General features: G+C 42.2%; 1 protein-coding gene across 3 annotated transcripts; it reads left to right on the top strand.

Annotated features, from left to right (window-relative positions):
- The first annotated feature begins 363 nt into the window (after nt 1-363).
- On the top strand, nt 364-12,254 carry ZKSCAN4 (zinc finger with KRAB and SCAN domains 4). 3 transcript variants are annotated; one of them, XR_003508105.1, is made up of 6 exons: nt 364-1,108; nt 2,629-2,770; nt 3,972-4,054; nt 5,821-5,944; nt 7,206-8,231; nt 9,537-12,254. XR_003508105.1 is itself a non-coding variant. In XM_027524677.1 (5 exons), the coding sequence occupies exons 1-5, from the start codon at nt 677-679 to the stop codon at nt 8,063-8,065; spliced, it is 1,632 nt and encodes a 543-aa protein (XP_027380478.1). In that variant the 5' UTR covers nt 364-676; the 3' UTR covers nt 8,066-8,550. The 3 variants fall into 3 exon arrangements, 2 of the variants coding, with proteins under 2 accessions (XP_027380478.1, XP_027380477.1); XM_027524677.1 differs by lacking the exon at nt 9,537-12,254 and having other exon boundaries at nt 364-1,099; nt 7,206-8,550; XM_027524676.1 differs by lacking the exon at nt 9,537-12,254 and having other exon boundaries at nt 7,206-8,550.
- Nucleotides 12,255-13,882: the final 1,628 nt, after the last annotated feature.

The raw sequence follows: 13,882 nt of genomic DNA, 5'->3' as shown, positions 1-13,882 counted from the left end.
CCCAGGGGCAGCCACTGTTTCTTCGAGCAAGGGCTTGGTGATATGTTCTGCTTCTTTGATGTTTCTGAGAGAAAGGGAGTGTCCTCCTGCCTGGAGCTCTGAGAAAACCCTGCTTTCTACTGAACTTTAGTGACAGTTTTATGCCAGCTCTTTAGTCAAGCTTACATCAGAGCATGGTATAGGCCACAACAGCATCCTTACACGATCGAAAGATCTAGTCTTATTTCTCATGATTCAGAGCCTGTCATCCTGCTTTCTCCTCCCCTAACTGCTTCACTTGGAGGTAAGGGCATGGTTGCTAATGGGTTAACTCGGGGACAACCACCGAGAGGCTCTTCCTAGAGGGCCCGGGAAGTGGTATTGATTCCCACTTGGGCTTCCTGTGCCCCACAGTCTCAATTCTTCTCCAGCATCTGGAGGCTGTTCATTGCACCAAGACATCTTTGGGGATACTTATTGTGGGATTCAGGGTGAGGTGCAGAGGAGGACGCTGCAGAGGCGCGGACTGCAGGGGGCAACCTGTGAAGCTGCTCCCCAGGTGTGTCCTCGCCCCTGGACACGCGGAAGGGGACCGCTGCAGTTTTACGGTCCTATAGTGATTGCCCACGTTTCAATAATTTTCCGAAGACATATAGCTCCCAAGTAGAGTGAGGCTCAAGTACTGCCTTGGTCCACGATGGCTAGGGAATCGAAGGAAAGCGCAGCTTTGGACGCCCAGTCTGCAGAGGACCGGACGGGGATCCTGACCGTGAAGGTGGAAAAAGAGGACGCCTCCGTCTTGGCTGCAGAGGCGCGCGCCCCAGGCAGCCCGGCTCCGAGCCCCGAGCACTCCCGCCAGCGCTTCCGAGGCTTCCGCTACCCGGAGGCTGAGGGGCCCCGCGAGGCGCTGAGCCGACTTCGGGAGCTCTGCCGACTGTGGCTGCGGCCTGAGACGCACAGCAAGGAGCAGATGCTGGAGCTGTTGGTGCTGGAGCAGTTCCTGACCATCCTGCCGACGGACCTGCAGAGCTGGATGCGGGAGCAGCATCCAGAGAGCGGGGAGGAGGTGGTGGCGCTCTTGGAGTATCTGGAGAGGCAGCCGGATGGGCCGATGCCGCAGGTAGAACAGGTTTAGTGTCTGCAAGCTGTGGTCGGCTTCTTCCTGAAATCTCAAGATCAGAGTGAGGGGCTTTTCTTTAAGATCCAGAAATTCTCCGTCTCTTTTGGTACTATAAACCTCTTTGACAGTAAGGTGAAGTCTCTGGACTCCTTCACATAATAGTATTTATTAAATACCTGAAGTAAAATATAAAGAATTAAAAGCAACTCAATTATATTGAAATACAGTTAGCAAAGTAGTAAATGTATGGTAACTTATATATATGCTTTTAAAAATTAATGCACTAAAGAGTGAGATCGAGGGACAGGCCTAATAACTCTAGTATAATTTCAAAGTGGTGGTGAATATCTTTGATTAACATTTACTTGGTTGTAATGTGATGTGAAAACACCTCCAGTTTCAATTGGTGACAGTCTTTTGTACTGTCTGTAACATCTTGGTTTGTTGCTTCTGCTCATGATTGAATGAAATAATGAATTTTGCTTAGAGTCTAGTAAAAATAATTTTTCCTATTCATATTCATGGAATACTTAGGAGCGAATCTGTGGACCACAAGTTAGAAACCCCTGGGTTTGTATTTATTTACATCTTCCTGAATATTGTGTAAGACTAAGTTCCGTTTCAGAGAAGGCAATGGCACCCCACTCCAGTACCCTTGCCTGGAAAATCCCATGGATGGAGGAGCCTGGTAGGCTGCAGTCCATGGGGTCGTGAAGAGTCGGACACGACTGAGCGACTTCACTTTCACTTCTCACTTTCATGCATTGGAGAAGGAAATGGTAACCCACTCCAGTGTTCTTGCCTGGAGAATCCGGGACGGGGGAGCCTGGTGGGCTGCCGTCTATGGGGTCGCACAGAGTCGGACACGACTGAAGCGACTTAGCAGCAGCAGCAGCAGCAGCAGCCCTGTAATAGAAGAATCACTTCAAGTTTCAGCTTCAGGCTTTTCATTTTTTATAGTTGTTGTGGGAAATTCTAAGCTGCACATGAGCTAATGATTGTGACAGTGGCTTGAAAACCCATTAATTACAAATGTCTGGAAGGAAACCTGCATTTAATGAGGACGTACCATCACTAGGCCCTGTGTTAGGTGATTTCACACACTGGGTTCTTATTTGCTGGTTTGCAAAGCCCTGCAAGCTAGAAATTATCTTTTTTTTAGGATAAGAAAACATATTAGTGTTCTCTGAGAACTTAGCACCAGTTCCCAAAGAGTTTTCACAAAATCACAAATATAAATAATGAGGGAGCACAGAGTAATGGTAAAGAACGTGGACTCTGGAGTCATTCTGCCTAAGCTGGGTGACCTTGGGCAAGTTGCTTTAACACTGTGCCTCAGTTTCACCATTACAAGAATGCAGATAATAAAAATACCTAGCTAAGGTTGTTGCTATCTGCATTAAGTTAATATTCATAAAGCTCTTAGAAATAATGAATAGAAAGGAAATAGAAAGTACTGAGAAATAGAAAGTACTGGCACATAGAGAATGTTATAGAAGTGTCTGAATAAATAAATGAATGACTTTTAGGTCCTAGGTGGTGGCCAGGAGCAAGAACTGCTCTGTTGCAAGATGGCAGTGTTGACACCCATTCAGAGGCCACAAAATATCCAGTTCCAGCCAGTGAAGGCTCTGCTCAAGCGTGAATCTCTGGGATCCATTCCAGACAGAGGTGAGTGTTATCTTCTGGGCAGTATGAATTCTACAGACTTCACCCAGTTTCACTTAAGGATCCCCTAAAGGACAGATTTGTGGATAAGTGCTTTATATGCCCATCACAGATCTACTTCTCTTTGAGACTGAGACCAGCAGGGAAATTTCAAACAATAGTGGAAAGCTTTCCTAATCAAAACTGGACATGATAAATAAGACTTTATTAAAATTGGTGTTTGGAAAGAGTTGATTTTTTTTAGCAACACAGTTATCTCCGTTCATTCAACATATATTTCTGGAGGCTCCCTATGTGGTAGCCAGTATTGGTGTTGTGGGTATCAGGAATAGCATGGTCCACAGCATAGATTTCTTCCTCCTGTGGAGCTTACATTCTAGTAAGAAGAATAGCAAATAAATTAATAATACACTTTCAGATATTGGTGAGTGCTATGAGGAACATAAAACAGAATGTGTAAAGCCTGTCAGAATATTCCAGAATCGTAGGACTTGTGCAAATCAAAGAGTGTAAATCTTCAAAACCTGTCACTAGAACAGGGTGAAAAATCACTCAGTAGGAAACTGCTATATTTTCCTGAGTGTTCCCCATGTGCTGTGAACATTTGGGCAGATTTCCAAGGCAAATAACACTGGGATATGCCAGCCAACATGAAATCTTTATTTCTCAAAAGAGATCCTAGCCTAACCTATTTTCTGCCTCCTGCCAAGTTCACCTTTTATAGGAAAACCTGAAGTTCCCCTTTACTTCTCTTGAATCTGAGCAAGTTCTATATAAGCAGATTCCTATTTCCTTCTTTCTGGGCTCAGCCTAATCTGACTCTTCTTAGTCTTTTATAATAGAACTTAAGAAAAAAGTACTCTAAGCTTCTAAATAAATTTTAGCAAAAACAAATATCCTCTTATCCACTCTTTCCAGAATGTTCAAGATGAAAGACTCTTTAGATGGAATGCTTTGTTTTGCCTTTATGCTGCTTCCATTTCTTATCAAGGATCTCCCCACCAATTCTGTGCCTCTATGGAGCACACCACATCTCTTTAGGTCTAAGGATTTGAGCTGGCCAGGATCAGGAATTTTGGAAAGGCACACATGCTATATAAACTTCTTTGTGGCAATTTATCTATGCAGTTTTTGAACTTGGATTCCACGGAGCAGGAAGGCTGAATGCCAGGGTAGATCTCATCCAAAGTGCTTTCCTTCTCAGTTCTCCAGGTTCCAAGGCTTGCCCCTGGGGGGCGCTGCAGAGAAGATGCCGTGATAGCCACCAGGTTCGCCCCAGGGTCCCAGGTGAGCTGGAGCCCCTCTCCCTCCCCCTGCACCCAGCACCCTTCACTACTGATGGGCTCCCCAGTAGATCTCTTTCTCCCCATTCCTCCTCCACCCTCATCCTATATGCATCTGGAGTTTTGAGTTTTCTCATCTATTCCAAGATTGCCATATGTCATTATTTTGGTGTTCACTTAAGAGGATTTTTCTGTTTCACTCCTAGCTGAGGGAATGTCTGTGCTTCTCGGTTCTTCCTACCCCATCTGTTTGGTCAACTCTTTCATCAACAAGATTTTCTTCTTCAAGGGAAATTTAGCAAATACAAACTGAAGATTTTGTTGTGATGGTAATTTTTTTTTTTTTTAAGTATCAAAAACTGTGCTGCTAGTGAGTAATATAAAGTCATGCTCTGTCCCCTAGGGACTTAAAGGAACACAGAATGTGTGTGCTTTTAGTCCAAGATACTGAACAGCATTTGCTTAACCTGGATTTTAATTTCTTACCTGGTCTTTCATGTCCTGCTTGAAGACCTCAGTATTTGAGGCTCTGTAGAATCTATTTTCCCTCACCTCAGACCTAGATTTCATTGTATTTTAAAATCATTGCTATAAATAAGCCCCCACCCCTGGTTTGCCAAAGCACATCACATATATTTTGAAAAGTTTGGATATGGTTCCACTCCTTCCACTGCATTTGTCCTTATTTTCCAAACCTTTTACTTTCTGGACTTTTTAGATATTTATGTGAAAGTACTTATTGTAATGTGTGTATTTCTTTCCTTTAATGGTTATTTTTTTGATGAAGATATTATTAGAGACAGGGTTAAGTAGGCATAAGTGTACCATACTTGTTTTTTTATAAATAGCCCATGTAAAGGGAATGTTCCTTCATTACATGTACCCAGTTTTGTTTTGTTTTGTTTTGTTTTTATTGGAGCTTAGTTGATTTATAATATGTTAGTTTCAGGTATATAGCAAAGTGAATCAGTTATACATATACATATATCCACTCTTTTTAAAAAATTAATTTATATTTTGGCTGCACCACACAGCATATGGGACCTTAGTTCCCTGATCAGGGATCAAACCTGCACTCCCCTGCAGTGGAAGTGTAGAGTCTCAACCACTGGACCATCAAGGAAATCCCTCTCCACTCTTTTTAGATTCTTTTCCCATATAAGCTGTTACAGAGTATTGACTAGAATTCCCTATGCTATAAAGTAGGTCCTTACTAGTTATCTATTTTATATGTAGTAGTATGTATATGTTGGAGAAGGCAATGGCAACCCACTCCAGTGTTCTTGCCTGGCAAATCCCATGGACGGAGGAGCCTGGTAGGCTGCAGTGCATGGGGTTGCTAGGAGTCAGACACGACTGAGCGACTTCACTTTCCCTTTTCACTTTCATGCATTGGAGAAGGAAATGGCAACCCACTCCAGTGTTCCTGTCTGGAGAATCCCAGGGATGGGGGAGCCTGATGGGCTGCCGTCTATGGGGTCTCACAGAGTTGGACACGACTGAAGCGACTTAGCAGCAGCAGCAGCAGTATGTATATGTCAATCCCAATCTTCGAATTTATCCTTTCCTACCTCTTATCCCCTAGTAATTGTCAGTTTGTTTTCTACACCTGTAATTCTATTTCTGATAAGTTCATTTGTACCCTTTTTTTATATTCCACATATAAGCAACATTATATGATGTTTGTCTTTCTCTGTCTGACTGACTTGTACTCAGTATGAGTGCCTGGGGAGTGATTTTGGGCAAATGGAACTAACTCTATTGTTTTAGGGGCCATTTAAAATGGAAGATGTGGCACTGACTGTTTCCCCTGGATGGACACAGCTGGATTCATCTCAGGTGAACTTGTATGGAGATAAAAGGCAAGAGAACCATGGCAGCCTGACCTCCTTGGGTAAGACTTATGGACATTGATTTCTTCTAAGATTTCCTGGCTTCCTTTGTATATTAGCATCTACTAGGCTATTAGAAGCTGTATGAATTATGTTTAGCATTAGAACCACCATGTCTGAATCCCAACTACTAACTGGCTATGTGACTAGTTTATTAATCCTTCTGAGCCTTGCTTTTTCTAAAAAAAAATGTATTTACCTATTAATATTTGGCTGTGCCTAGTCTTTGTTGTGGCATGTGGGATCCTTAGTTGCAGCATATGAAGTCTTTAGTTGCAGCATGGGAACTCTTAGGGCATGTGGGACCTAGTTCCCTGACCAGAGACTCAACCTAGGCCCCCAGCATTGGGAGCATGGAGCCTTAGCCACTGAACCACTAGGGAAGTCCATGACCCTTGCATTTTTATCTGTACTGCCAGTGTTCTGGTCAGTTTAGGTGGGATGAAGTAGGTACAACCTCTAGTTTAGATCTAGCTCATAGTAGATGCTCAGTAAATGCTGATTTCTTCCCCTTCCCTTCCTGTTGCTAGCCCTGACAGGAGAGGAGAGCTGAGGGGTCTCTTCAGGAAATGGACCATGGAACCATAGGGCGAGAGCTAGAAGTGATCTAGAGACTGACTGCAGAGCCTGGCCTTAGAGATGAGGATGCGGTGCAGAGACACACAAGATTGCCTGGCTTGTCTGAGTTCACACAGCTCATTGGCAGCACAGTAGGGGCTCCAACTCAGATCTCCCAGCACTGATGCCAGTTTTACTTGGTGGACCCTGCCACTGCCTGGGTTCCAGCCAGAAATGACTGTACCTTCCAGTGGTCACTGAATTCTGAGTTCCTGCTTTCCCTGTTTCTCACAGAACATTTCAGAAATTCTTTTACTTGCCTTGTTTACTCACCCCCTGCTCAGCCCTTTTAGTGTCTAACCCCAAGCACATGGCCCTGCCTTACTTTCATGGCCCTTCTTACTTTACAGAATTTAGAGCCTCTGTGTGTATCCCCAGCACAGTCCTCGGTATTTCTCACCACCTTCCCTCCAGTCTCTCCTTTCCCAGGTTGCACCCTTCTTCCAACAGCCCCATTCTCATTCTCAGGTCTCTCTCCTCCCCAGCATCCCTGTTCTCCCCCTTTATTCCCATCTGCATTCTAATACTTACATCCTCATCCTTGCCATATACAGACCTTTGTAACTCTTGCCTCCCTGGGACTCATCACAAAGCTTTCCTCTGTGGCAGGACATAACTGACAGTTGCTGGCCGTTTGTTGTTCAGGTGGTGTGGTGCAACCGAAGATCAGAGAGCTGCCTCCAGATGAGGATCATCCAACACAGGAGCCCGGGCAGATACCATGCCACCTGGGTGAAGCCACTGGCCAGATTCCTGCTTGTGCAGAAGCTGGTGAACAGGAGGGCAGGTTACAAAGAAAGAAAACTGCCGCAGGAAACAGGCGGCACTATTGCCATGAATGTGGAAAGACTTTTGCTCAGAGTTCAGGCCTGACTAAGCACAGGAGAATCCACACTGGGGAGAAACCCTATGAATGTGAGGACTGTGGCAAGACCTTCATCGGAAGCTCTGCTCTCGTCATTCATCAGAGAGTTCACACTGGTGAGAAGCCATATGAATGTGAAGAATGTGGCAAGGTCTTCAGTCACAGTTCAAACCTTATCAAACACCAGAGAACTCACACTGGGGAGAAGCCCTACGAGTGTGATGACTGTGGGAAAACATTTAGCCAGAGCTGCAGCCTCCTTGAACATCACAAAATCCATACCGGGGAGAAGCCTTACCAGTGCAACATGTGTGGTAAAGCCTTTAGGCGGAATTCACATCTTCTGAGACATCAGAGGATCCACGGCAATAAAAACCTTCAGAATCCTGACCCTGGACGGACCTGGGAGAGTCAGGGGAGGAAGGAAAGCCAGTGGGAAAATGTTGAGGTTCCTGTGTCTTATAAATGTAATGAGTGTGAGAGAAGTTTCACTAGGAATAGAAGCCTAATTGAGCATCAAAAGATCCACACGGGTGAGAAACCCTTTCAGTGTGATACATGTGGAAAAGGCTTCACCCGAACTTCATACCTTATTCAACATCAGAGAAGCCATGTTGGGAAAAAAATTCTATCTCCGTGACCCACGTCTTACATGCCAGAGTTGATGTTCCTTCCTCATTGAACTGAAGCCACCCTGGAACCCTTGCTGACTAGAAAACTGAGCTGAGCTTTATTTCCCACCACATATCATCAGGTGTTTGTTAGAAAAGAGAGTCTGAGATGAATTATCTTCTACAACCTAGAAGGTGATTGAAAAAAAAAAAAAACTTGTTTGATAGGAAGCTATGGGAGCATTATCTGGAAGAGGTTGGACCTGAAATAGTTCTCACCTTTTAGACTTAAATGGGCTTCCAGGCTGTCTAATTAATCACTCTCAGCCAGCATTTTATGATGTCTTCTGGGTGGATGGCTCTCTGATTTGGGGGGCTGGTGTTCTGACTGCTCATTTTGCATATAATTAATCCCTCACCTGTTGGTTGGATCAGTGATGTCTTATCCCCACCCCACTGTGCCTTGTATACAGGTGCTATAAACATTTATGAAATATACCAGTGAAATGACTTTCATAGCTCTGAAAGTCTAATGTCTGCATTGCTGATGACTTTTTAAGGCCATTTGTGCTTGTCTAATTCTCTGAGGGTCTAGATTCTGGGTCAATCTAGTATATTTACTGCCAAGTACATAAGATTGTCAGAGTTGGAGAAGTGTGTGTGTGTTAGTCGCTCAGTCATGTCCGACTCTTTGCCACACCATGGACTGTAGCCTGCCAGGCTCCTCTGCCCATGGGATTCTCCAGGCAAGAATACTGGAGTGGGTTGCCATTCCCTTCTCCAGGGGATCTTCCCAACCAAGGGATTAAACCTGGGTCTCCTGTATTGCAGGCAGATTCTTACCGTCTGAGAGTTGGGGTAGAGGAATCCACATTTCTTCACCAGCATAGGAGTTATAGTAAGAATGCCTTAAATAGCTTCTTTATCATTAAGACATTGTGAGACTGTTGCATCCATACAACTGCAGTCTGTAGTCAGCGTTAACGACATTAGTTCATATTAATTGTGCTGTTCTTTAGGGAAAACCTTTCACAGTCAAGTAAATAAAAAACAATTGATCAAGTCAGATCAAAATGGTTATGTATCTTGATATAAATCCTATGATGCTCAAGAGCTTCTCACTTTTTGGTTATCTTGGACCTAACCAAGTACCAAGACACCATTGATATCTCTCTCTCCCAACTTAGAGCCCATGGTGCATCAAGGCTTATGCCAGCTAGGCTTAAACTTCTTCCAGGCTAGAGGATTCACACCAGATATTTATAACAAGTATCATTCATGTTTTCAAAACTGCCCTGTGGTTGGGGAGAGGAAGACTGGGTCAGAGGCAGCCAACAATGATAGAGACCTGAATATCGGTGGTAGGAGAAAATGTATCTTTTTGGAAACACATTGGGAGTCCTGGGATCTGACAGAAATGATTCCACAATGTCCAAAGTATCAACCTGTGAAGTCAAGACTGTCAATAAGAATTTCTTGGTATCTCCTGTTTTCACTCAGATCACCTTCTGTGAAGCTCTTCAAAGACCAATACCATCTTCATAGGTGCGAGTGCCCTCTCCCCAGCTTCCAGCTTTACCAGATTATGCCAAGAATGGATTCTGCTTTGATGAAATCCTGGACCAGTTTTGTTCAGTCACCAGCAGAACGTTTTCTGTTCTCCAGTCCCTTGCTGGATTCCTTCTCTGAAGAACCCCAGGCTGACTAGGGACTTTGCAAACTGTAGGCCTCTCCCAGTATCACTTCCCTTGGGTCTTTCATTGCCTTCATTATTCCCTCATTGGAGTATAATTTAAAACTATTTTTCTAAGAACTTGCAGACTTTCTCCAGTTAACCTTTTCTAGCCTGTAAAATTTTCCTTTTATATTAACTGTATTTTGGGTACCTCCATAAAGCTTACCATTTCCTCTTCTCTCCTTACCTTTATTTTTCCTAAATGTTTTTTAATAGCCCTGATCTTAAACACTGTTTTTTGGGGATTTTTTTTTGGTATTTGTTTCTTATGTCATGTGAAGAGATATACATGAGAACCTTTTACAAACCAGAAAGCATTATACACTTACTCAATAAGTATTATCTATTGAGATTAACAAAGGACCACTGTGCCTCCTTTCACTCTTTCTGCTCCTTCTGAAGCTAAAAATCTTCTCCAGGGAGGAGGGGAGGATCATAGAAAAATACTTTTCAGTGCCTGCTGTGCCTGACAATGAAGGGGATAAAGCATAGACATACACATGCATACATACTTGGGCTTAGACTTTCAGTATAATAACATTGATAAGACTTGCACATAAAAATAAGACAGTGCCAGAGTTGGGACTCCATGCTTCCACTGCTAGGTGCATGGCTTCAATCCCTGGTCGGGGACTTAAGATCCTGCATGCCATGCAGTACAGCCAAAAAAAAAATTGTTTTTTAAATAAGGCAATATTCTGATCAGTGACTTGTGAATGATGAACTGAATACTGTGAAAGTTCAGAGGAGAGAAATGTTACTTCTGCTGTGTGCTATTTTTATTACATTGACAGGCTGATACATTAGCTACAGAGACTAAAGGAGTTACCAGATTTAGTAACTAAGGCAAGTTTGAAGAAGTAGTGCATTGTAAGGGCCTTCAGTGCCAGAGCAAGGGGCTTAAATTTTATTCAGTAACGCTGACATTTTTATGATAAAAATATTTAGGAAGCTGTCTGGCACTATTGTATGATTTCAGATTAAAAAATTATTTTTCTGATAGGCTTTTGGACACCCCACTTTTGTATATAATAGATGTGTGTTTATAAATAAGTGAATTAGAAAATGGGTTTTAACTCTAGCCTATTTAAAAGGATGGTCAAAAAGTTATTTTCAGATGAAAATTAGACCCAGTAAAAGAAGCTACTTAGTTAAGATACAATCAGTATATAAAGTGAAATAAAATATCACTTTTCATGTTTTTAAAAACTGTTTCTAGGAATTTTAGTGTCAGCTGGCCATTCACTTCTCCAACTGAAGCAATGCTGAAATCTACCATTTTATTTTTCCTTCCATTTCATGAATAAGTAACTAATTATAACTAATTTTTTTTAACTTGGGTAAAATGAGTAGCTACAATGAAAAAAGATTTTTAATGAATAGCCCTCATAGATGTGTTCTTATTTTTTAAATGGATTTACTTGGCTGTACCAAGTTTTAGTTGTGGCATGTGGGATCTTGTTCCCTGACCAGGGATTAAAACTGGGCCCCCTACATTAGGAGCTTGGCATCTTAGCCACTGGACCACCAGTGAAGTCCCCTAGACGTAGTCTTAATTTTGGTAAATATGTGTGTAATCCTACAAAAGATTCTGTTTCTCTGCCTTCTTTAACGGAAAAAATGAATAGAGTGCCAGCTTACCTCACAGAATTGTGAGGATCTATCCTACAAAAAAGAAGTGCTGGGTAAATAATCTGAAAACATTAACATTGATAGAGAAATGGAGATTAAATGCTCTGTTAGCTGAAATATCTATATATTGGAATGACAATTGTTTAATAGTAAAGGCTATCTTTAAAAAAAGTGTCCTAATACTAGTATATAACAGTGTTGATCTTATCTTGTAATGATGTCCCAAGTCATCTGTGTGGTTGCATCTCAGTTATTCATATGAGAACTTTAACCACTCAGTAAACTTAATTTACCTACATTTCACTAAACACACTTTTTAGTCTGTCTTTTGTTATTCCTCATGATAATTAACATTGGGTCTGATGGGTTCAAATGAGGAAACTTTTTTTTGGTCAGTTCTGTAGATGTGGTACCTATTTTGAATGTTTCAAGTGGAGTTGCTACTACAGAAATACTTGGGGATGAGTATTTTCCTGTGAATTTTTTTGTTAGCATATTATTTGTAGAAATATCCTTTTATTTCTGCATCTACCCACATTTCTCACTTTATCTATGGCATTAGCAATTCCTTTTTGTTTACTGCATCAACTGAGACCTTGGAATTTCAGCACAGCAAGCATTCCTGGTCTCTTTTCCCAATTAATGACTGAACATTATGATATATTCTTACCTGTTCCATGTCTTTTGTTTATTAGGATTTGAGTTGTCATCCAAAAGCCTATGCACAACTTTCCAAATTCCTGTTTTTATTCTAATTTCTAAGCTACTTCAAATTTTTGAGGGTCTAAAAAAAAATCTGAGCAATCCTAATGTAACTTATTTGTATAAAATAATAAATCATGTGATTATTCCTTTTGTCTCAGTGAATTCTTAAACAGCTAAAACACTGCATAATTTCCAGGCTGTTAGAAAATAACTGTACTTACAGGTATTAACTAAAGTGTTAACACTTTGAACCATTTCCTCCACTCTGTTCTCCAATTCTGCCCATCAGCACTGGGAGTCTGTGAAATGGAATTTGTAGCCTTTCTGATGCACTACAGTTCAGGGTATAGGACTGGTGTGGTGAAAGTGAAAGTTGCTTAGTTGTGTCCGACTCTTCTTGACCCCATGGACTATACAGTCCATGGAATTCTCCAGGCCAAAATACTGGAGTGGGTAGCCTTTCCCTTCTCCAGGGGATCTTCCCAACCCAGGGATCAAACCCAGGCCTCCCACATTGTGGATGGATTCTTTACCAGCTGAACCACAAGGGAAGCCCAGACTGGTGTGGGGCTGAGACATATTTGCTTACAGATAATCTATAATACTTACCTTATCCATTGTGATATGTATGGTGAAATACATGTGACAATTCATTTTTAATACTCCCTCCTATTTGCCAGTTTCTAAGGCAGCATAGAGTCCCTTGGACTGCAAGGAAATCAAACCAGTTAATCCTAAAGGAAATCAGTCCTGAATATTCATTGGAAGGGATGGATGCTGAAGCTGAAACTCCAATACTTTGGCCACCTAATGCAATGAACTGAATCCTTGGAAAAGACCCTGATGCTGGGAATGATTGAAGGTGGGAGGAAAAGGGGATGGCAGAGAATGAGATGGCTGGATAGCATCATGGAGTTGATGGACATGAGTTTAAGCAAGCTCTGGGAGTTGGTGAAGGACAGGGAAGCCTGGCGTGCTGCTGTCCATGGGGTCACAAAGAGTTGGACACAACTGAGCGACTGAACTGAAGAAATCATATTTTATGGCAGAGCACCATGCCAGTCCTTATCCCCTAAAATCACATTACTAAAATTCTACTTGGATCAAATGACCTAACTTGGTTCTGTTTAATTTCTCCATTTTATTCGTTGACCCTAGCATCAGGAAAACACCATTGCTAAGTTCTGTCAGCAGTGGCCACAGGACTGGAAAAGGTCAGTTTTCATTCCAATCCCAAAGAAAGGCAATGCCAAAGAATGCTCAAACTACCGCACAATTGCACTCATCTCACATGCTAGTAAAGTAATGCTCAAAATTCTCCAAGCCAGGCTGCAGCAATATGTGAACTGTGAACTTCCAGATGTTCAAGCTGGTTTTAGAAAAGGCAGAGGAACCAGAGATCAAATTGCCAACATCCGCTGGATCATGGAAAAAGCAAGAGAGTTCCAGAAAAACATCTATTTCTGCTTTATTGACTATGCCAAAGCCTTTGACTGTGTGGATCACAATAAACTGTGGAAAATTCTGAAAGAGATGGGAATACCAGACCACCTGACCTGCCTCTTGAGAAACCTATATGCAGGTCAGGAAGCAACAGTTAGAACTGGACATGGAACAACAGACTGGTTCCAAATAGGAAAAGGAGTACATCAAGGCTATATATTGTCACCCTGCTTATTTAACTTCTATGCAGAGTACATCATGAGAAACACTGGGCTGGAAGAAGCACAAGCTGGAATCAAGATTGCCGGGAGAAATATCAATAACCTCAGAT

The sequence above is a fragment of the Bos indicus x Bos taurus genome, chromosome 23, assembly GCF_003369695.1.
Source record: "Bos indicus x Bos taurus breed Angus x Brahman F1 hybrid chromosome 23, Bos_hybrid_MaternalHap_v2.0, whole genome shotgun sequence".
NCBI classification, from domain to species: domain Eukaryota; kingdom Metazoa; phylum Chordata; class Mammalia; order Artiodactyla; family Bovidae; genus Bos; species Bos indicus x Bos taurus.
Note: the sequence above shows the minus strand (reverse complement) of the source record. Positions and strands in the feature narration are given on the sequence as shown.